The sequence below is a fragment of the Lissotriton helveticus genome, chromosome 5_1 (assembly GCF_964261635.1).
Source record: "Lissotriton helveticus chromosome 5_1, aLisHel1.1, whole genome shotgun sequence".
NCBI lineage: Eukaryota > Metazoa > Chordata > Amphibia > Caudata > Salamandridae > Lissotriton > Lissotriton helveticus.
Window position 1 is genome coordinate 1,717,920,114 of NC_136065.1, and position 24,871 is coordinate 1,717,944,984.

At 42.7% G+C, this 24,871-nt stretch overlaps 1 protein-coding gene across 1 annotated transcript in view; it reads right to left on the bottom strand.

The window, feature by feature from the left end:
* The window catches only part of LOC144752791 (vasoactive intestinal polypeptide receptor-like), a gene marked incomplete at its 5' end in the record, with an annotated part of 603,698 nt that overhangs the window by 253,417 nt on the left and 325,410 nt on the right, over positions 1–24,871 (bottom strand). Inside the window, one exon of the mRNA XM_078640644.1 lies at positions 21,980–22,040. Coding sequence (XP_078496770.1) covers positions 21,980–22,040 — 61 coding nt within the window. The remainder of the gene's footprint in view (positions 1–21,979; positions 22,041–24,871) is intronic.

Sequence of the window (24,871 nt, forward strand, 5' to 3'; positions counted from 1 at the left end):
TGTGACTTAAGGAAGGTGTTGTATTTAGCAATATTATATGATAGAGAGAAGAGGGGCAGTTTTGCACGTGGTAGTGGGAGAATCCAAGAAAGCAGTCATGGGACGTGGGGGCGCCAAATGTTATTGTCGCACCAGGCGTCAGGCGCCACCAGCTCTAAAGCCGGCCCTGCCTGATAGTTTATTAAATATAATTGTTTCTCCGATTGTTTTAATTTAATTCCCATTGTGATGGGGCCGGACAAGCCTGTTTAGCTTTTAATTCATGTAGGGTGAAGGAGAGAGCTAGGCCCATAATGTAAACTAGCACTGTGAGTTGGAGAAGCACTGAAGTGAAGTGCACAGGTTGGGATGTCTGATCTGTTGCTCTGACCAGTCCTACACGTAATCTTCTGCAATACAAAACCCACGCTGTCTCAGTGATATGAGAGGAACAAAGCACAATCCCCCCACTCTATGAGGGAGCACTAGGTTCACCTGCCCAGCCAATCCTGGTGCCGCCTTTATTCTATTTATTGTAATAAAATGAGAGCAGCATTAGGGTTGGCTCGGGCGAGCTGACTGGTCTATATGTGGCCTCTCATGCAGCATAGACGAGATTACATTCAGACAGTCGGTGAGAGAGGTGGCTATATGGCCAATCACAGTGTGGGTATATTTTGAAACCAGTTAGAAACTGGCAATGTTTATGTCCCTTGATTTGCTAGGGTGCCCTCTTCCCTTCTTCACGCTTGGTGTCAGTGAAAATGTCTTCTCCCATTGGACCGTTGCATGTAGGCCTAAGGCAGCCTTGGTCTGCTGTCACTGTGGTGCAGAAAGTTGCTTTATATCCGAGATCAGTCTGTAAAGTCTTCTTCACACTGGACATACTTTAAACATGCACTGCACATACTAGCTTCATGTTTCCTATTTTAAAGCATATATTTTGTTCTAATTTTGTCGTTGCGAAGTTATCATTTAAGGACGGCTTCCTTGGAATTGATGTTTCTTGTCTGTCTCAATGCAGTTGTTTTGGTTACCGCTTTTACTGCTTGCTAAAATTAAATTGTTCTGTATTTAAGGATGCCGAGTAGCAAGATGTGTTTGTCCTCTTAAGAGTTGATGGTAAATCCTAATTTATGGTGTTTATAACTGTCTCCTGAATATGACAAACTGCACTAGTGTCTGCAGAGGTCATTTATTTTACACCACCTGGGAAACCATTCTTCTCTGGTCTAAGCCTCCCTCGTGCAGAGAACGGAGGTCAGCTCAATAAATCTGCCCACTCCAGACCCTACAGGGATCTCTTCAGCATTTAATTAAAAATACCATTATAAACATATTTTAGAGCAAATTGAAATAGTTTGATTCACTGCGCAAATAGAGCAATAAACGATTCAGAAGCCTGATTCTAGTGCAGGGCATTTAAGTGGCTCAACTTTATAATAAATTACCTTGAAGTATGTGTGTATTTAACTGATACGATGCTCAAATTCGGAAATATTGCTATTTTAACTGTTTAAAAAGGTTGGTCTTCTTGCAAGCGATGTCACGGTTTTCCACTATAGTAATATTAGCATAGTTATATTAGTACAGCTCATAGAAGTATTTGGACTACAGATATTTTCATTTTAATGGCATCAATATGTATTGGGTAAAGTACCCTTTGGTATGAATGCAAAATCTGTAGTCTGAAATTAAATCCACCAAGAGAACACAGCTGGGACCAGCAGAACTTGGACCAACATCCACACCAACAGACCATGCATGCAACCTATGCATAATCCTCAACAGCCAACTGACCATGAAACCACAAATCAACGGAGTTGCCTACACCAGCTTCCACACTTTTCGATTGCTCTGCAAAATCTTCAGATGTATCCCTATCAACACCAGAAAGACCGTCACGCAGGCCCTCAGCACAAGTGCCTCGACTATGGCAACGCCCTCTATGCCGGAATCTCCACACAGCACCAGCAACCTAAACTGTACATTAAATTCTCAAACATCCTACGATTCTCCCTGATGGTGATTATGGCTACAACATGCTGTACAATAATTTGACAGTGAGCCCAAATGAGAAATGTCACCTTTTGCTGGTGCGACAGGGGGTACAGACCTGGGGTCACTACTGATGTATGGTAATAGAGTGCTTGGGATGATGTTGCATGTGGAAGTCTGGTATGCCGACTGTGGGAAAGAGCGGTGCAAGTGGTGCTCTTCAGGGGGCCATATGCGCTGGAGCTGGAGGTGTGGCAGGTACAATCTTTTACCCACACAGCTTGAACCATGACTTTTAATAGTTGGCAGGAGGGGGAAGGGTACACCAAATTCTCAAACACCCTACGATTCTCCCTGATGGTGATGATGGCTACAACATGCTGTACAATAATTTGACAGTGAGCCCAAATGAAATATGTCACCTTTTGCTGGTGCGACAGGGGGTACAGACCTGGGGTCACTACTGATGTATGGTAATAGAGTGCTTGGGATGATGTTGCATGTGGAAGTCTGGTATGCCGACTGTGGGAAAGAGCGGTGCAAGTGGTGCTCTCCAGGGGGCCATATGAGCTGGAGCTGGAGGTGTGGCAGGTACAACCTTTTACCCACACAGCTTGAACCATGACTTTTAATAGTTGGCAGGAGGGGGAAGGGTACACCAGGTTTGGCTATCTGAACCTATTAGGTCAGCAAATTATTCTCCAGTAGGCCTCAGAGACATTTGGTCAGGGATGGGCTCCATATCTCCAACATGCCAAAATTGCGGCCATGGAGAGGGAAATATGGCCTGTGTACCCTGGGGCCCCTGAGCCTACACAGACTCTTGTTGCATTGCTGGACATGGCGATGGCTGGCGACTTATTACTCACACCTATCACACCTTGTGGGCAGATAGACCCAAGACACCCTCAAGGTGGAAGGTAAATGGCAGCAACTGTGCGAATTTCCAATCACAACTGATGAATTGACAAGGGTACATAGAGGGGTGCAGAAGGTTTCTATCAAGACACAATACAAGCTCATTCAATTCAACATTGTACATCTCACATACCTCTCGCCTAAGAGGATACACTCTATATACTCCTCTAGACGCCCGGGTTGTACATGCTTTAAGTACTCGCTGACAGACATTCTACATTTTGTGTGGAACTATCCTCCAATTGTCTGTTGCTGGGATGAGGTCCTGGGACACATCCATAGCATTACAAGATGGCTGATATCCAGGGAATTGAAACAGAGCCTACTGGGGTTGGTCCCTGTCAAAAGAACCAAAAACGTAGCAGAAAATATGTACTCCTAGGTTGAATTCTGGCTAAACAGCATATAGCCATCTGTTGGCTGAGCCTCCCCCCACCCCTCCTCTCCTGAAGGCTGACCGGCTGCAAGATGTGACTGAATGGGCTGGTGCAGAAGATTCACACATGAAGAGTGAGACAAGATGATATGCTGATGGATGACCTGTATGTGAGGGGTGATATGATTCATGACCTCATTGGAGATGGATCTACTGCCCCCACGATTGCTGGATGTCCGGGGACCGAAGGATATACCCAGATACAATGCCCCTGTCCAGCAAGGGGGAGTGCTGAAACTGCATCAACTGCACAATCGCACAAGGATGTTGAGAATTGGACTTGTGCTGGGAAACGGACTGTGGTGGTTAACCTGTAAAGCCCATGTTCTGTGAAGCCTGACATATGCATCGAGCTGAGCACGGGAAGGAGGGGAGGGGGTTTATATTGTTATTTGGTTTATTGTTCCATTCTGTTATGCTCTAAATGGACAATGTGATATTTGGAGATGCATATATTGTACAATATGATTTAATGGCTGTCACTGTTGCACATAATGTGATGATGTTTGGTGTTGAAATGCCAATTAAACCAGCGTGTGGCAACATGTAGTCAGATTCTGACTTTCCAGTACTGAGCTATAGCTCAGTAAAACATTACCATGATGCTATCAGTATCTCTATTTTTCCAATGATTGTTCATTTCACAGGATGACAATGCAAAAGCTGACAAGCTACTTATTTTATTGTAAACAGCAGATTTAATTCTGCTCCATGATTTGTCGTTCACTCAGTCAACTGACTCTGGCAGCTGTCAGGAAGCTGGGCTGGAGATATGGCTTACTGATTGTTACAGGAATGCATGAAGCAATACTCTGAAACACATGTGCCGAGTCTTTCTCGGGGAAGGAAAGGCTAGGGCTCCCTGCTGACCTCAATGCTGTCTAGACAGAGGCTTCATTTGCACAGACAGCATGCAGCACAACAGCAAACTACATTTCCCAGAAGGCCATTGTTGGACTTGACCCTTTTTGCAGGGTCATCCCTGAACTTTTTGCCTTCCTCCTAGCCTTTTGTTTGACATGGTGTTGGTGGTTCTAGGACTCTGGCCACTTAAGCGCTGCAGTCCAGTGTTAAGTGCGTGTGCTCTCTGTGGTAAACGTTGTAAGATTGGTCTACACCTGTTTGCCTCATTTAATTTACCTGTCAGTCCCTTGTAAAGAGGCTTCTCAGATACCAGGGGCATGTGAATTAAGTGCTACTGGTGGACTTGCTGTGCTGATTGTGCCACCCACCAAAGTAGCCTTTCAAAACTGTCTCAAGTCTCTGCCCTTGCAGGGCCTGTGCGCGCAGTGTTACCTCTGCTATGATGTGACACCTAAAGTGTGTGCCATGTCTGTGCACCCTTTTACTGCATGTCTGTCACCCCTAACGTAAGCCCTAGAGGCAGGGTGCATTGTAGGTAAAAGGTAGGACATGTACCTTAAGTGTGTGACATATCCTGGTAGTGACAAACAGCCATTTTGGTTCCTCACTGCTGTGAGGCTGCCCTCCCATAGGAATGCATTGGGGATTACCTGATAAGTGTTTCAGTGTTAATTCCTGATATGAGAGGAGCAGCATGGTCAAGTTTGGTATGTTTGGAATAGTGATAATAAATGCTACGCAATGGTGTGAGCAGATTTATTACACCTATTTTAGAAATGGCACTTTTAAAAGTTGGCATTTCTGTGTGCTATGTGTCTGCCTTCCTGATGTGTATTGCATGTCTTGCTTTGGAGTGACAGGGGCTGGTGAGGTGTGTGTGGTTCCAGGAAGTGCAGAGTGAGTCAGTGCTAGGCTGAATAGGAGATCTTCATTTGGAGTAGTGGGTGGAGTAGTCCCCTGACCCTGAATAGGTATGTGCCTGCCTTGTGGTGTGTCTGATGGCAAGCCCCCATCTCACAAAGGTGTGTGTGAGCACTGTATACAAAGGGCTCCACTACCCCCCAGAAACAGTTGAGACTGGTTCCCCCAAGTCCTATGCCAGGGAAGACAAAGAAGAAATGTGATCTAAATATAGGTGCTGTGGCCCCATGTGTATACTGTTCCAGTGCTTCCTTGTGACGTGGGGCTTGCTGCTGCTGGGCCCCAGGAGGAACAACCACAAGGGACTGCCTCCCTGCTGGAGGGCCCTGTGTGCTGGCAGGCCTTGGCCCAGCAATGCCCCTTGAACTTTAAGGACTCTTAGCGCCTCATGAGTGCTATCTTTTTATTGCCAAAGAGAGGAGCGGGAGCCCACCCCTCTTTTATGCACGATTGAGTGAGAGCCCACCCCGCATTGTGGTGTGCACAATCTATGCGGGAGCCCACCCCACATTTGAGTTCATTTACAGGCGGGAGCCTACCCCGCACTCTTGAGCCGCTGTGGAGGCCACCACATTCACGAGCGGCGACCCGGAAGACAGGCAAAGCAGCCTGACTGTAGGTGTGCTTTGAAAAGAAGGGAGCAACCCCACTGACCAAGAGAGGGGGTACCACAGGTAAATGAAATGTGAGGTTCTCTTGGAAAAATAATAAAACTCACACAAACATCTAGTCCTCTATTGTGTCTCCTACACGACACAGTGCCTCAATCATACACAGTCACTCAAAAGACCCCAGACCCTAGGTCAATTATAGTACATGTGATATAACAAAGAAATGCACTAAAACGATTTTTTATTTGTTCCAAAAGTATCTATATCAAGTTCTCAAGATATTCTTTAAAAGTTACAATACATTAAAAACACATTAAAAACACAATGCTACATTTGCCTTGCCACCGTCCCACGGATCCACAGAACAACAGCCGGAGGAAGATCATTCTCTTATCTGGCGGCCAAGACGTGGAACTCCCTCCCCGCCCACCTACGTCTGACCCAGGACGACCTCACATTCAGGAAACACCTCAAGACCTGGCTCTTCGAGCAGTAGAGGCACTTCCGCCCCCCCCCCCCCAGCGCCTTGAGACCCTCACGGGTGAGCAGCGCACTCTACAAGTGTATTGATTGATTGATTGATGAATGGGTAAGTTACACCCCACGACCCAAGCACATTTGCGCACCGTAGTTTTGGATGCATTGGCAGCAAGAGGGCCAGTGGAAGGCCCAGTTAAAAGCCCTGACTTTCTGAACATAGGGCATTGGAGCCCCAGTGAAAGGCCATTAGGCCTGGGGTCAATTCAGTGTGTAGGCTAAGGTCCTGTGTGCGCTTTTTCAGTGTTACTGTGATGCACTATTTATGCCCAATGTGATGTCCACTGCATAATGTGTTTTAAGCCTAATTGTGATGCAGACATAATGTGGTTATGTTGCCCATGCTAATGCTGAGTACAGTATTCTTCAAGTAGTTACTGGTTGTGTTTTACATTTGCTACTTGTGCTTTGTGATAGTTCTGACAGTGGCCCGATTGGCCCTGTCAGGTGTATATAATCCCCCGTGAATAATGCCTAATGCCAGTTGGCACAGTTATATTGTGTGATTGATTCTAATGTGTTTTGGATAATACAAAGGCTATTTGTCATATAACTTGTGTGGAGTTTCTTTTATAGTGTGCCTAATGTGGTGCTGCTGTGTGTGTGTTGCGCACACGCTTTACACATTGCTTCTGGGATAAGCCTGACTGCTCGTGCCAAGCTACCAAGGGGGTGAGTAGGGGTTATCTTCAGTGTGTAACTCCCTTGCCCTGACTAGAGAGGTGGTTTTTGCCTGGCTTAGTCTCATGCCCTCGCCAACCAGAAATCCCATTTCTAACAGACATGAACCTTTTTAGATATCTGAATATAACTTCCCTCATGGCTCATTGCGTCTTTGCTAGGTGGTTATTATACAAAGTTATTACAGCCAGAACTTGAGAAACGGATCTAGAATTTCCTTTCTTAAAGATCAGTTGCTTCCATGGATCGTACTGAAGAACATTGGGAAGACAGATAAGTATTTCCTAAAGTTGTCTTGTTTGGTGGAAGAGATGGTGGGCACTGGTGTCAGCAGATCATCATGTCCATGGTTGCTTTTTAATAAGCAATCTTTTTTTAAACTGCAGTCCCTACAAAAAAAGTGTTTTAGTTTAAGAGCAGGCAGTGGGCCCTTTAAAAACAAAAAGATTTGGGGGGCGTGGCTTCCGCGCCGTTGGGTGAACACGGCTCTCCCGTGAGCTCCGTCGAGCTACAGGCGTTTACTCGGCGTTTTCACCTCTTTACCGCCGATGGCCACCTGATTTTGCACAATTTCCGCTGCGGAATGTGCGCTGCTTCAGCACATCGCGATTTCGGCGATTTTAATGCCGTTTTTCGCATGTAACGCTTTTTGGTGATTTTCTTCATTCACAGGTCGCGGGCGGCCGCCATTTTGTGCCACCGAGCCCGCGATCATTCACCAGCCTGTCAGCCTCACCTGGATATCGGCGCAGACTACTTCAACATGACAGTAATGTGCTGATTTTTGTTTTTTCTTCTTCCTCACAAGGTATGGCACAAGAATTGTTCTTTTGACAGCGTTTTTCACTGACTTTTCCTCTCAGTGTATTCCTCTTTGGGGCTATGGCGGCCATTTTAAATGCTACGAGGGAAACGCGCAATTATCTGCGCATTCTGTGGCACTGTCTGCCATACATATCAGCATGCTTTCCACCTTGTCTTTCCTGTGTTTTCTACCTACCTCCATGGCAAATCTGCTGATTTAAAGCTTTTTTTTTTTTTTTTCGTCTGGAGTTGGTATATTACAGCCTAATGTGGTCTCTGGGCATTAGACCAAGGTGTGTGCTGCAGCTGTCATTTCTCTCCTCCTCTTAAGCTGTGTGACCTTCGACTTTGTGCTTCCGCGAATCTCTCTTTGTGTCATTTGGGATTTCCTCGTTATTCTCTCCAGTGGTTCCACGATTCTGCCATCCTGCCGCGTCATCCAGTGGCTGCAATGTCTCATGACGCAAGTACTGTCAAATCAACCCTCACTGGCACAAAACCAAAGAGACCAAAAAATGACCCCCCCTCTCCTTTTCACACCTCTCCAAACCCCATTTTGGATTCCATACTGGAGGAGGTGAGGGGTCTATTATGTCTGCCACTAATGAGAAGCTCAGGCAGATTGAGGAGAGGTGGGTCATTATGGAAGGTAAAGTCCTAAACCTTGAACATCGAGTCAGTGATATACAAGATGCTTCTTCTAAAATTCCCCAACTGGAAAAAGAGATTCACATGCTAAAGCTCCACACTGAGGACATTGAAAATCGTAATCGACGTAACAACCTACGCTTATATGGTGTTCCGGAGAATATTGAGGGGTCTGATATGGTGTCGTTTGTTTGAAAGTTCCTACATGAGCTTCTGGACCTTCAACCTGCGTCCCATCCTCTTAATATCCAATGAGCTCACCGCCTAGGGCGCCTCACCCAACATGCTTCTAAACCTCGTGGCATCATTGTTTTATTTCTCGAATTTACTGAACTAATGACTGTGCTCAAAGCTGCCAGACTTAAGCGTCGCCTTGTTTGGTCGGGTCATAATATTTTTGTGTCACAAGATCTGTCCAACGCAACTAATGCCAGACGGAAAGAATTTTTGAATCTTCGACCTCAAATGCGACAGCTAAATATCAAATATGGTATTCTGCATCCCTGCCTATGTAAGATCACGCACAATGGTCATACTCGCTCCTTTGATGATCCTGAGAAACTCCGTGCTTATCTACAAACGGTTTCCTCACCTGCGATGGACACTAATGTTTGATTTTCTCTTGCAGTCATGACTTTGTTGTGATTACTGTTTGCTCTGCTTCTGTCAGGGTTCAGCTCATGTATCCTCCTCTTTCTTGCTTGACTCATCTTCTGTAGGCCTGTTTTTGTGTGGCCTCCTGATTGCTCTGTCTCCGCTGTGGTTATTTGCTTGTTTTACTCTTTCCCTTGAGGTTGTGTGGATTCTTCCTTTTTCTGCCCGTTCTCGCTCTTCTGTTGCTCATGGGGTCCTGTGTCCTCTCTGGCGTTTTTCATGTCCCGGATGTCTTGGCTATTCTCTTCCTTTCAGACCTGGCTTTTCTGCCTTGATCTGTCTTCTTGTCTTCCTCTTGTTCATCTATTCCTTTTTCTTCCCTTCCTTTCTTTCTCTCTCTTTTTCTACGATCTTCCTCTGTTCTGGGCTTTCTCCTTCATCTTTCTCCCTGGACAGTCTCTGTGCTTTATCCTATGGCCTAATTGGTTCCTGTTGTCTCGCACAGTGAGTTTGGTCTTATTATATTTTTGTAATCTATATCTATTGGTACTTTATTTTGGTGTAACATGTTTCTTTGTTTTGTCCCCTCTTGTAGATGTTTTACCTGCAGTGTATCCACCCCACGTGTACTGCCCCATCCTTACCTTACATCATGTGTAATTTTGTGACGTGGAATGTTCGAGGTCTTGGTCATCCTGTCAAGCGTCAGAAGGTATTGTCTCATTTGTCCAAAATTAATTCTCAAGTAGTTTTTCTCCAAGAGACTCATTGTACGGACGTTGAATCTTCTAAGTTAAAACATCATTGGGTGGGTCAAGTGGTATTTTCTCCTGCGGTTAACAAGAAAGGGGGTGTTGTGATTTTGTTCCATAAAGGGCTGTCAGTTCAAATGTTATCATCTCAAAAGGATGACGAAGGACGCTGGGTAATGGCAAAGGTTGTGATCCAACATAAAACTTTAATCCTATTGAACATTTATGGTCCAGTTCGGCCAGATCAAAAATTTTGGAACAATATCAAAATCCTTCTTTCTACGATGGACTGTCCAAATATTGTAATTGCTGGCGACTTTAATCAATGGTTAGACCCATTCGCAGACCGGCTTTCTTCTCACAAATTTCAACCTGATAAAACTCATAAAAGTTTCCAATCTGCCATTACCTCGCGTCCTCTTTATGATGTATGGAAAACATGTAATCCTGATACCCTTGAATTTACCTTTTTTTCCAATGTTCATCATACCCGCTCATGGATAGACTATATTATGGTTAGTAAGTCACTCCTTCCCTCACTCCAAAAATCTTATATTAGTTCTATTTTCCTATCTGACCATGCCCCTGTCCATGCATCCATTGATCTTACCTTAACTTCCTCCAAATTCAGTCGATGGAAATTCAATACATTTCTATTGTCTGACGCTACTTTTATTAAGAAAGCTACGGTTTATATTAATGAGTTTTTTCTCCTTAATGACCCCTCTGCCACCTCTATCCCCAATAATTGGGACGCTTTCAAAGCTGCTTTCAGAGCTTTTACTATTTCATATGTTACTAGAAAGAAGAAACTTAATAGACTCAAATATGATGACCAACTCAAGTCTATTAAATCTCTTGAACACTCGTATTTTTCCTCAAAATCCAAAGATGCTCTTCAGAATCTAATCAAAGCTAAATCTGACTTAAATAAGATTGCTACAGTTGAAGCTTGTAACACCCTCTTGAAAATTAAATCCAAATACCATGCGGGCCAAAACAAAGCAGGTAAAATGCTGGCAAACTATCTTAAAATCAAATCTGAGCGTAAAACAATTGGTCCTATTCTTAATGACCACACTAATAAGTTGGATTCCTCCGATGAGGATATTGCAGAAGTTTTTCATAATTATTATTACAATCTTTATACTGATTACACTCTTCCCTCGGATTCTAACCCGACGTCTTTTTTTGAGGGTCTCCCATCTCCACCTTCCCTCCCTGATGAATTTGCCCAACTAGAAAAAGATATCTCCCTCCAAGAAATTCTACAGGCCATCTCTTCCCTTAAAAAATCCAAAGCCCCGGGTCCTGATGGATTACCTTTTGAATTTTATTCTGCATTTCATACCATATTTGTGCCCCAATTATATCAACTCTTTAATTCGTTTATTTCTTCTACTAAAGCCTCTGGATCCTTCCTGGAAGTCCTCATTATCATAATTCCCAAACCAGACAAAGATCACTCCCAATGTAAAATGTTCCGTCCTATTTCCCTGATTAACTATGATTGTAAAATATTTGCTAAAATTCTTGCTTCTCGTCTGGAAGTCCTCATCCCCCTTTTGATTAAAACTGATCAGGTTGGCTTTGTAAAAGGTAGGTTGGCCTCTGATAATGCTCGTATGTTTGCTAATGTTATTTCCCATAGTAAATCATTTAAATCTCCCCTTGCAGCTCTGTCCTTGGATGCAGAGAAAGCCTTTGATCGGATTAATTGGCAGTTTATATTTAGGTCTCTGCACTGGTTTGGTTTTGGTCCCTTTTTTATTTCCTTAGTTAAACTCCTTTATTCCTCCCCTCGTGCCAGTATTTTTGTCAACAACCAGTTTTCTAGATTTTTCTCTTTAAATAGAGGCACGAGACAGGGATGTCCCCTTTCCCCATTATTGTTTATCCTTTGTCTTGAACCTTTTTTGGAACGTATCCGAACTAACCCCAATATCCATGGTTTCAAATTAGCATCTATTGAAACAAAACTATCTGCATATGCAGACGATATACTTGTTTATATGGCTGACCCAGTCTCATCTTTACCACACTTCATGGACGAAGTTCATTTATACTCTTCCATCTCTGGTTACAAACTTAATCTCTCCAAAACAGAAGTCCTTCCCTTAAATTCCATTTGTTACCCGTACATGTTTCAACCCACTGACTTTGCCTGGTGCCCTTCCAAAATAAAATACCTTGGCATTTGGTTTTCCTCTTCTCTCGCTGACACCATTAAGTTTACCTTTGATTCCCTTGTCAATAAACTCCAATCCCTTCTCCAAAGTTTGTCTCCCTTATTTTTGTCCTGGTGGGGTAGATTGGATACAATTAAAATGATGATTACACCTCATATTCTTTATACTGTATCTATGCTCCCCGTAAAAATCCCTTGTTCACTTTTTGCTCGCTTGAACTCTATATGTACCAAATTTTTGTGGAATGCTAAACACCCGCGCATTGCTTTACAAACACTCATTCGTCCTAAAAATGAAGGTGGTGTACGGTATGATTTTTTGACTTCACCTGTACCTAGATGAATGGTGTTTGAACGCTCCTTGTTGAAAGGCTTTTCATTTCAACATGCTGTCTTCATGTCCAACTGTTCATTTTTGTCCAAACACCCTGTTCTGAAACACTCTAAATCACTGCTGCTTGACACTTTTACCAAGGATCTATCTCCCCTTCAAGTTTTTTTATCGTCTACTGTGTGGTATAATAAGTTCCTCAAATATAAGGGCAAGTCTTTCTATTACAAATACTGGAAAGAAAAGGGTATCTTTTTTGTGCATCAATTCCTTTTCAACAATTCTATTCTCTCTTTCCAAGAGATGCAAAATATGTATCACTGCCTATTTCATGTTTACAGGAGTATGCCATAATCACTGATGCTATTCGTTCTCATTTAACGTCCCTTTCTCCGCCCAATGTTTTACCCTCCTTTTCCCCCATGTCCCCACTTTACCCTTTGTTCTCTCTACAACAACCAAAAGCTGCCCATGTATATAGATTACTGGTTTCTAATATTCCAGATCGTCCTAAATCCTTTGTTGAGACTGCCTTTTAAGCTGATTTGAATATTTTGTTACCAGTAGATGTTTGGGACCGCTTATGGTCCAAATTATTTAAGGTATCTATTGCTGCACTCATTACTCAATCCCTTTTTTTCATTTATCATAGAGTTGTTCTTACGCCTGTAAGTATTTCCAAGTTTTCTCCTGCTTCACCCTCTGTATGCTGGTCATGTACTTCCGTACCTGGCACACTTAAGCATCAACTGTTTGAATGACCTTCTGTCTTCTCATTTTGGAACTCTATCTGGGATATATGCATGCGTATGTTTACCTGTTCTACACCATTCTCATTAACGAATGTATTTTTAGGCTCTTTATCAGATGATATTGATATGACCTCATCTAATGCTCGATTACTTGATTTGTTCATTGCTATTGCATTTAAAGTTATTCTATCTTGCTGGAAAGATAATTCCAAAATTTCTGTTACAACTTGGTGGAATTTCATATGTGACGAACATAGGATTTCTGTTGCTTCTTCTTCTTCTGTCCCTCTAAAAATCAAATCCGATCTACTCTGGCTCCCCTTTGTTTCTTACCTCTCTTCTACCCATTCCGTATGAGCTCATATCTTGCTCGCCTTCTTGCATATTCCCACCTTTCACCTAGCTTCTTCCTCTATCCCTCCTCCTTCCTTTTCTGTCTTTTCCCTTTTTTCCTTTCTTCTCTCTTCTTCTTCTCTCTCCTTTTATTTCTTATCTTCATTGATGTTTTTGAAATTTTTCTTACCTCTAGTGCCTCTTGTCTTAACCGATTATCGCTTACATTATCGTATGGCTTTGTTTGTATTTTTTTTTTTGCTAAAACCCAATACAAATTTCTTAAACAAAAAAAACAAACAAAAAGATTTTGTTTAATTGTTCGTTTTGTATTCACATGGGGACAGGGTCTCAAAATGACCCTATCTCTTTTGCAGAATGGTTACTACCTCCTTTGTGGTATCAGTACAATATAAATATTTTTCAACCGGATTTTGGGCCCAATACATTGATGCATAGCATACGATTCTATATTTGGAATGGATGCGTGCAACGCCCCTGCCAAATACCGTAACAGTATCACATTTCCAAACATATTTAGCGATTCTGAAACACTTTTCTGAATCGCTATATACATTTAGTAAACATGCTTTTAGCATTCACAAACCCTCTGTTTTACTAATTCAGTGAGTTTGCGCAAGATGGAACTCTTTGTACATCTGGCCCTCAGATTTTTCCCTTCATGGGAAGTTGCTCAAAATATTGCTTTGACTTAAAATACCTACTACATTCTGCAGACATCATTAACCAGCAGAGGTGACGAGTCAGGTTGCCCCTGTTTTCTCTCTTTTCTGATTCACCTTCACTCATTTTTACCACCGCCCTTTTAATAGTTTGTATGTATGTGGTCTTTGCTGAAGGAGATAAGGGGGGATGGAAGAGTATGTTTCTCCAGTTGGATTCAAATCAAATGGTTAGTTCATTCTGGTAGCAGCAGATATTGGGACATCACAACTCAACTTATTAGAGTTTAGCAGCCTTATTTTTATTAGAGGTGATGTTACAACTAGACTGAAATGAGGAAATTAGAGGCAACATTTTATGCAGGGATTTCAGGCTCCTGTGTATTCTATATGTATTAATATATACTGTCATAGACACACACTACATACAAGTTTAACGTTTTCAATGGCTATTGTCCAATACTTAAATTACCTTTTAATTTTACAATTACCAATCATGTTACTAAGTCATCAGCATCTTATCAAGATCTATTCTACCGTCCCCAATCTTTGTCTACTAGCTTATGCAGTGAAAAGGCAGCCATGTTGACTGGTAGGGCAAACATTACTTGTGGCACTGTACACTTTTGACAATATGTACACTGCAATAACTGTTCAAAATATGTATTGCAGTAGGAGATGGGGGCATTCTTTCAAATTATAAATATTTCAAGAGTACACATTCAAAATTGTCTTCTAAATCTATTGTTTTTATCCCTTTGTTCCTTACAATTTGTTTTAAAATTCACAATTTTATCCACTGTTTTTTAAATTCTTCTTGAATGGAGGAACTCCCTCCAACCCTCCTTACATCAGTTGGGCTCATGCACTACGCCAAATTCTTCAAAATATTTAAGGCCATCACTTTCATGATGCACCAGCAACCTCTTACCTCCCCGCTCCAATCTCCCCTTGCCAACCTCCCCAACCTTCTCTAGCAATAGGCTTTTTTTCTAAATATTTTGCATATTGTTTTGTGCACTGGAACAGCCCATGACAAACCAAGCTGAATTAGCAAAAGAATATCCGCCTTCACTGTGAGAAACTGAAATTAATTGTGAGTCGCAGGCTGTCACAGTGTTTCCTGATGGACATTGATTCCATTGGAAGGGGATTACTGAATGTAAGGGGCTTTTGTGGGGCCCACATGGTTTGTGTACGAGCCCCACAATGCCTTCTGACAAGCCTGTTCTTGAGAGTTTATCTTAATTTGTCTATATTGATATGTTCAACCACTGTAATCTGGCAGGATGGCTTGAGTTCAGAAGCAGTGGCGGCCGCTCCATTAGGGCATTGGAGTGCTGGCCCAATGCTTTCCCGCAGTGCGAGAAGCAAAAAATAAAATGGTATTTTAAATACCATACCATTTTATTTTCTGCTTCTCATGCTGCGAGATAGCAGAAGACAGGGGTATGCCTGGTTGGGGCGGGTGGGAGGGTAGGCCTGATGGGGGCAGGCGGGTGGGCGGGTCAGGGAGGCTTGCACCACTTTGAGTGCCCTGACTGTTTATTCGGCCCTGCGACCGACCAAAGCAGTCATGTGCACTCTACATTTTCTCTTTGTAGGCTGCTTGCAGCATACATAGAGAAAATAGCCTCCTTACAGGTGCCCGGCTTGGCGCTGTCCGGGACTCCCCACCAATCACAACACTGCCATTGCAGCATTGTGATAGGCTTACAGGAGGGGGGGCATGCCTGTTCCTGTTCAGGAGCAGCAGATGCGGCATGGGACCCTCCCCAGGAGCAGAGGCAGCGTGGGACCAGGTCAGGTAAGTTTTCATTTATTTTTATTTTGACGTCCGCCCACCGCGGGAACCCCCGTGCAAAACTCCGCACAACCACCTCCGCCCTTCCGCGAGCATTGCGAGCCATGACTGCCTAATGACATGTGCAGTTTTGCTTATTTGTGTAATGATTATTCAGCGTGTAATGTTTGTTTTAGAAATTCGCCTATCATTAAGCCACAGTAGTCGTCTTTTGGAGATAGGATAATGCGCAGGGAACTTGATTGATGATGGAACGAGGAAAAGCCTCTACGTGCAGTGAGGTTCAGCTGTGGTGATGATATGTGTGTTGCAGCCTCTTCTCTGGCTCCTGTCGTTTGTCTGCAGTGTGCATGGAGACGTCATGCGGCTAGATGGGGGTTGTTTAGTAGATTTTTTATGATATTATTAGAAGGCAGTGGTACTTGTTTTCTTGATGTACAAAAGGATGAAATGCGGAGTTGGATTAGATGAGGTTTCAATCTGAGACAGCAACATTTTGCATATGTCTTTTAGGAATATATTTGAAGACCTCACTCTTATCACAGCTAGCTAGCAATGTTTCATTCCTATTGTTGTTTGTTATATTTCACGCTGGTAAAGAAACTGTTGCTGTGGTATTGTGCAGCATGTTCCCCAGCCCAGTGTCTGCTTTTGACGTAAATCAGTCGTCTGAGTCATGCCGCCATGGAAGTATGCTTATATAAGTGCTTCACTTTGTTGCCACCAGTCCTTGCACAACAACCTTAGCTGAGACGTCTGTGGCCCTGGTTGTCTCAATGCTTCGGTACAAATGTACACTTGGATGTCTCCGTACCAGTAGACCAGTACACAATGAAAATCGTGCCAGTGTTGCTTGTAGAAGGGCTGTAGACACTTCAGTACTAGTACAGAAACATGTGAAGCAGGACAGGACGAGAGGCCTATGGGGGTTCATCGGAGGATTGTACAGGACAAACCAGGGGTAAAACTGTGAGAGCTCTGCAGACATCTCACGGAGGTGCATTGTGAAGAAACTGATCTGTCTCATGGTGCATGTCTGAACAGAGGTGCATTATGGAGCTCTCTGACTGCGTCTGTGCTTGAATAGAGGTGTATGACGTGGAGACAGGAGCTTTTTCGTAGCTCCTAGTGAGCCTCAGTGATGGGGTATCAGTGTATGGTGCAGGTCAGGACTGAGGGGGTTATGAGAGCTCTGAAAGCTGAATTATTTACCTAATTGTTTGCATGTTTTATCAAGGACATCAAGTAAACAAAAAGTACATTTGGTTCGATTCACAGTAAGATATTGGCCTGGACTCGCAATAAGAGTCTATTCCCATGTGCACGCGGAAATATACCAATGACTGGGCGTACAGCTAAGTACACCCACATACATCTACTCATGGGTGCAATTCACAAAAGAGGCTGTAGATGTATGCTCAGTTGTAGCATCTCATTACCCGACCCCTCATACCCATAGAAATCAGTTGAAGGCCACAGGTACAACTCAAAAAACGGCAGTAGTTACTTCAAGTAACTTTGTACTGGTATGTATGATGCCACAATGTCAGATGCCCCTTACATGTCATAGGTGAAGAACTTTACCTATAGAGTGCAGAACTCCATGTTGCAAGAACTAGGGAAAGAGACAGGCTGTTGTGATGGAGGACTCCCTCGTGCTTCGTCATATCATGGACCGGCGTCATGTCCCTCGATGTCCTGTCTTAATGGTATGCATAAAACTTACACAACTCAGGCAAATGCCATGTGGGATAGTTCTCAAAACATGATTGAAAGTGATTGGTGTGATGTATGCAGGTGGTCAACATAGGTGTGTTGAGTGTTAGGTTGTGTATGTATACATTAATATAGTTATAAATGTTCAATAGGTTTGTGCAAATTGAGTATCATTGAGTGGTTTTGTGCATGTGTATTGTAATGCTGTATATGACTTGGCATATTCTGAGCAGTGGTCCATGTGATGTGACGTGTCATTTTGGAATGAATGTAAAATTGTATGTCAGTCATTTTTTTAGTCCCAGGTTTCACAAGAGGTGAGCATATTTGAAATGATCTATATTTTTTTGTTTGTAATTTCATCTGTGTATTTATTCATTTTATATATGGTAGCTAAGGCTTATGGTGTATTTAAGGTGATGGTTTTTCTTCCATTTCTAGGTGAATTGGATTTTATTTTTAATAACTTTATTAATATTTGCCTTTCTACTGTTAGTGTTATAACCTGTCTGCATTGGTTTTCAGAGTAATACTCTTGCAGTGCCTGTGAGTAGCGTACTCCAAGGCTTGGCTGGAGTAGATTTGAGCCTGTCTGAGCCGTTGTACTGCTTGAATTTGAATAGATGTGGGTGCAGCTTATGAGCACTCGGACTGCCTTACACTTTTGTAATAGTGGTTATACGTGTTCATGGCTCTCCTTGTCCCATCTTACTTTTTGTACTTTTCCCTTCTTTTCTCCCATTTTGTAGTAGGTATTGTTCATTTTTCTGACACTCCCCTGCCCTGGTTACTCCCACACAGACTACAAAGTAGTAGGTCTACGTGTTCGTGAGTTATATTTGTAGTGGTAGGAGTCCTCTGAGAAATACAGCAGATTGAGGGGAAAATCTACAGCGTGAATTTTGGCGAATAGCACTTAGTTATTTGAAACGTAGTACTACAATAATATTAATCTAAAACTCACAAATTGCCTTGTAAATCAATCCTATTGTTTATAGTTTCAACAGTTGTAGTTTCTATGGCGCAAACATACATTTTATCATTGACAGTGCAATAATGTGATATTGTGTGAATAGCTGCTGGTTTCATTTTTCCTCAGCAGAAGAACACATCCTACGTCCAAGCTCGGGTGCAGCTCAGAGGGGAGGAATTCTTGGAATAGCCTCAGCATGGCCACCTTACCCGAAGTCATGACCAGGGTCGGACTGGCCTATAGGGCAATCAGGCAGTGCCCGATGGACTGGACTGACAGGTCAATATGTGAGCTGGTTTTTTAGCAGTTTGTGGGCCTGTTTTATGATCTGGTGAGCCCGTTTTTACTGTTGATTTCCTGAATATGTTACCACAACCATTGCCTGCCACAAATATAAATGCATGCAATCTCCCATTTCTTGCAAAATACCCCTAACATGAGTCTTTACAAGTTCAAAACTGGCATGATTTACAAAGGTGGTGTGCGTTTTTAGCTATCTGGTTCGCTAATGGCGGCCAATTTTATATTGGTGTCCGTGCCTATTTTTTTGTCTCAGGCTGACCCTAGTCATGTCACAAAGTTTCTGGTCCTTGACCGTCAACCTAGAAGTCATTGTTATCATATGGGTTAGTCTAATTGGAGGGAAAAAAAACCAGAACAAATTATTTTGTGACATGAAGCCCTGGACGGTAAACATTGTCCGTGATGACATGGAGTGAGGTGACCACCAGAGCATCTAACCTGATAAAAAACAGTAATTGCTTTGTGACTGTCGCAAGATGACAACAACATCTGATGATGATGATTCTCAGATGATGATGCTGAGAATGAAAACATTTATAAGGCGTACACTACCCCTGGCCCTGTCTGGCTCTCTCCTCTCCACCTACCACATCCCACAGCAACTTGGCAGCTCCTTTGCATTATGATGAATAAAATGTAGTTAACGTAGTGAGGGTGCCTTATGGTTTAATGTAAGCGTAGAAAATGGTCCATTCTGCGGCTAGTTTAATAGTAGAAGGAGGCCATACAGTGGCATCATTGTGATGTGGGGGGGCTGGGAGGGGCTCTGTGCATGCTACGCTAATGATGGCTACTCCCGGTGAAAGTACGTAAAGTTTAGGAAAGAGACTACCATTAAGTAAATGGAAGCGCCTAGGTCATACTTTTGTTCAGATTTCAGTGAAGCACAGTTTTGAGCAGTGCATGTACACATGTTGTATGTGCAGTGTGCCTGTCTAGCTTGGGGCTGATCCAAGACCCGACTAGGGTTCAAAATAAATACAGCAAACTCTCAACCACACACTCTTTCACCGTAGAGTATCTTAGGAATCCAAAAATGTGCTTCATAACTCTATAAAGGGGTGGGAAGCGCCATATAAATGCTACAATCCATGTAATCAAAATTTTCTATTACGTCTTCAATTACCCCAATGTACTTTGGAGCCTCTCAGAGGGCTGTGGATATATGAAATCATACTCTGTACCTTGGTTTTATCCCAGCAGTGTCACATGTTGCTTGTACTAGACTGGTACAATCAGCAATACCACTTTTTAAGGTTAGCTCATGTTTTAATGTTAACTGTTAAAATGCTGGGGAGAGGATGTGGCCTTACCACTAGGGCGGTCGACATCGGAGGTGAGGAACAGTTTGAGTCTCCGCAGGAATGCTCAGAATCCTGAGATTCTGGGAAAATCAATTTATCTCCTCGTGCCCAACAAAAATGAACGTGTCCATCTGTAACAAAACTGGTGCGCTTGTAAAGCGCTCTGATACCTTCGGGTCTAGTTCGCAGTATATAAAACTCCACAAAAAAACCCATAAATAAATACCCTGCATCACGGAAGTTCAAATTTCAAAGGATGTTAAATTTTTTCAGATGTCTGTCTCTGTACTCAGTCTTCAGCAAATTAACAGCACCATGAACAATGGGGTTTTACAAACTTGTAATGAGATAAAATTGGTGCCCTGCACCAATAACGGCCTCTTTTCTCACCATTAACAGCCTTTTTTCTCAGCAGAGCAAGAAGAAAGGACCTCAGTACAAATTCTTTGTTGCCATCTGAGGAAAAGCATAGACCCACAATGTTGCCCTCCTTCTGCCAAAGACATTCAGTTTTCAGTGCTGTACCCAATTCCTCTTTCATTCACTCCTTCATTCCTTCATTCCCTGAACTGCTGCCCCAGCAGAAAAAGCCTGAAACCAAATGTTTACTTTTTTATATTACCTTTTGCAAGTTCTATCACTATTCTGTGCAAGCCGGAGACTTGTGCATGGCAAGTATAAAACCCACCCACTTTTTTTCTGCTTTGTATCCTTTTCCACCCACGGCAGATAACTATCAGAACTAACTGCTTTTAATGAAGGCATCCATTTGCTTTGTGAGACTGTCCTTCAATTATTCAAACTGCCTACCATTTACCCGCTCTTTTTTCAAAATGTTCTCGTGGGGAGAACTCATCTGAACCCCCCTTAAGATGTTCGGGCTCGCTCGCTGCGCTTGCTCGCCAAGGTGTACTCTGACAGAAAGTTTATGCCCCACAACTTTCAAATGTCACCAGCCACCACTGTTCAGCAGATATCAATTCCTAGACTAGATATGGGTCATCCTGCTTGATGTGCTTTTCCTTTTCAATGATATTGGTGTGGAGATGCCTGTGAACATGAAATAGTGATGGTGGTTCTCTAGCCTACAACCTCTCTGTCTCCCATCATACTTCAAGCCCCCAACTGAGGGTTTTATTTTGTGAAGAACTCTGAGATGCCCCTTCAAATTACCATCACACAAACAGAGGCCAGAATAAGTCACAGACTACTGAGAGGAAATGGACACTGCATAGAAATAGGTTGTTCTTTTTAGGCGGGCTTAATATATAAGAGGGTGTCCTGGGAAGGATGGCATAGTTTCATTTTTTCAAAAGCATGCCAATGTGAATGGCAATGTTTCCTTGTAAGGAGCGAGACTGATTGGCTAGCCCAATGCAGGATCTTTGTGCCACTTCCAGTTGCACTAACCTATTTAAATTATTAATTAAGCCCTTGATCTTAGACCATGACTCCAGGTTGAACATGCAGTTTACCATCAGCGAATGTGGTCAGCTGGGTCCTTTTTTGTTAGCATATTGAATTTCTATATATAGTTCCATATGCATCATGTTTAGTTTGTGGTAAATAAATACACCATTAGATACACACAATTAATAGACACCATTAATAACTTTTCATTTGATTCCAGTTGCAGCCATTCTTGAGATGGTTACTGGTGTTTGTGGGCATCTTTGATCCCGTGACAATTCCTATTGTTTGTTTAGATGACCCAAAGCAGATTAGTACCCAAGGCCCATATGCCTCATCCGTAGTAAATTTGAGTAACTGGTCAACTGGAGTTTTCAGCTTAGCATGTATTAACTACATATCAGTCTTTTGAGGTTAGCAGACAGTGTGCACTCCTTACCCATTGTTGTCGTACTCTATCCTGACAGCTATCCACACTGCGGCGGTCAATGTCGGGGTACCTGAAAGAGATAACATTTTTCTTTAGTGCATGCTGGATATCCACTTTCTAATTTGAATAATGATTTAGACTGTAAGTCACTGATTAATAAATCTGAGGGAACATCAAGTTCCATCTAAGCAAAGGAGCACAGTGCACAGGTGTGGATCGATGCACATACACTGATTGGAAATACCATTATCCCAGAATTTGGCTTTTTTATAATAGTCGCTAAGCTTTGAATTAGGACACATTTGTTCCTTCTTTGTGATGTCAGTGGATGGACCTCCTACTGTCTTGGCTGCCATGGATCCAATATACCCCCCCAGTAGCACTCCGATGTGAAGGCTGACACTCTTTGGTGCTAGAGGTGCAGTCACAAAGATGTCCATGGAAAACGCCAAAGCACAGGGTCCTAAAAACACCGGTGGGATGCTGTGTCCCGCTGACGCTACTCATGCCTTCCATAGATATTGTTCCTGTACATGTTTTCTAAAATCTCACTGCAATTGGGATAACATACCCAGTTCAAGGGTAAATACAGCCAGATACAATACACTGATAACAATTACCTACAGTTGCTCAAATTAACTTGCCACCAATTAGACTAATAAAAAACAAAAACACAGAAGTAATCAAAATGTGGAAAGTAAACAGCTTTCTATCGTAGCATAGTTTGTTTTTTATGGCATGCACACCTCATCGCTTCTACGAAAAGGGATCTGGTTCAAGTTTCTTTTAACATGTTGGGTAATGGCGTTTCATGAATCAGAATATAATATGATAAAACTGCAATGTAATGCGACAGAATACAATTATTGGAATAATAATGAAAAATCCTGTGTCAAAATAATAGCTCTTTGTGAGGGTATTTAAGAAAACGCTTAATTGAAATAGTGCAGTGTTTCTCGTTAAAGAAACGGTGGAGATTAGAGGGATGTTGAAAAAAAAGATAGTACACTCTGCGGAACGGGAAAATGTGCAGGTAAAAATAGGAAGACTGTGGTTTCTTGATCCAGCCCGGTTGTATGGGTCGAGTGTTCATGCTTCACTGCATATGGAATGCAGGTTAGTTAAGCTGTCCTTGGTTTGGTCCCAGTACTAAGTAGGTAAGTAGACAGTAAGACGTAGGAGTAAGAGATACTTGCATACAAAAATGCATGCACAGTTAATATTATCAGTCTTTAACAACATTTTACTAAGGAGATCCAGTTTTATGTTTACACCAATAATAAATGATAAAACACCACTGAAAGGGAAATAACCCTCATCAAAATAATTATATGAACATTGATAAACACATGCACAACCATAAATTAAAATGCAATTAAAAGAAAGGAAAGTGAGAGGCCAAGGGGCCAACCTAATTTAAATTTGTTTAACATGATAGTAGCGAGAAAGACTAGTCTAAGAATATTATGCTTGAGTTTTGTTGCTTAGAGATGTCATGTATTTTCTACTTTTTGTTTTTTTCCAGTTTGCCTGCATAGAGTATAGGTTTGTAGATTTTAGAAGCTTGTTTTAGGGCTATTAGGGCCAATAAATTATTTTATACACTGTAGAGAAATCATACAACTATAATAGTCTTTCATTCTTTCACTGATTGATGAAATAGCTGCCTCATGAGAATCTTGGCTAATATCTACTATAACTTTTACCCACAGACACAGAATGGGTAAAACCCTATGACACATCAGCACCCATTTCTAACAAGTCATTATTGATAGCAGGTGAACTGCCCAACACTGCAGGCCATAAACATTGAATGCAAGGTGCAATGACTGGTATCTATGAAAAGCTTGTTGTCACCATGCACAACATAACATAAGATGACATGATTTCACAACAAAATTAAATTCATAGCTATTGGGTGCCACATTGTCCCAGAATAAAATGTGATGGCTGATAAAATTTCAGGATTTACTTAAGTGAGACATTTGCCATGGAGACACTTGGGGGCACATTAGTATGGGAACTGGGGCCGCCCGCTAAGGGTGTGACGGTCCCGTACATCCCATTCGGATGCGCGCATTTGCATTTTTAACATTGGGGCAGGCGATGCATGTTGTGCATACCATAGCACCCCCCAACCCGCCCGGAGTCCATGGGGGCCTGCAACAGGACCCCTAATCAGACTCTGCATGCCTTTACATGGCGGCAATGCTGCCACGGAAAGGCATGTGAAAGGCCACATTGTAATATGGCCACCATATTAAACCCTTTTCCGCCTGGTCGACCTCTCGACTGGGTGGAAAAGCGGCAGACGTTCTTTCCGTCCGCCGCGGACCCCCCGCCATGGTAATATGGCGGGGAGTCTTTAATAGGAGGATGGCGGGCGGATCGCCCCCGCTGTGCCGGCGGGGGCGATCCGCCCGCCATCCTAATGGGGCCCTAGGTATCTATGATCGTTCACACAACAACAGCATCACCCTTGATGTGGTCAGGCAAAGAGTGCAGTAAAGCAGTTGTGAGCATGCTTAAAGCAACATGTTTCAGGTGCCTTGGAATTCATGGTGTGGCCTTCTATTGTACATGCAGAAACTTGGGTTAGAATTGGAGTGTACTGTGAATACCTAGAATGTTATGATTCAGATGGGACTGAAGGTTGGAGGAGAGTAGGACCATTGTGGATGAGGCTCTGTACTTTGAAACTTGTAATAACCTGTAAGGACTTCAACTCAACCTGTGTGTGCCTCCTGACAATTCTACACAGGCCTACATATTAACCTATTTTAAAGGTTTTGCAATTTCCTATGCTGGTAGATTGACAAGGGACGGATTGGGCCTGTCTGATAGATCAGAGTGTCTGCTAGTTTTCTAGCAGTTGTCGGCCAGTTTTATGGCCAGAAGGGA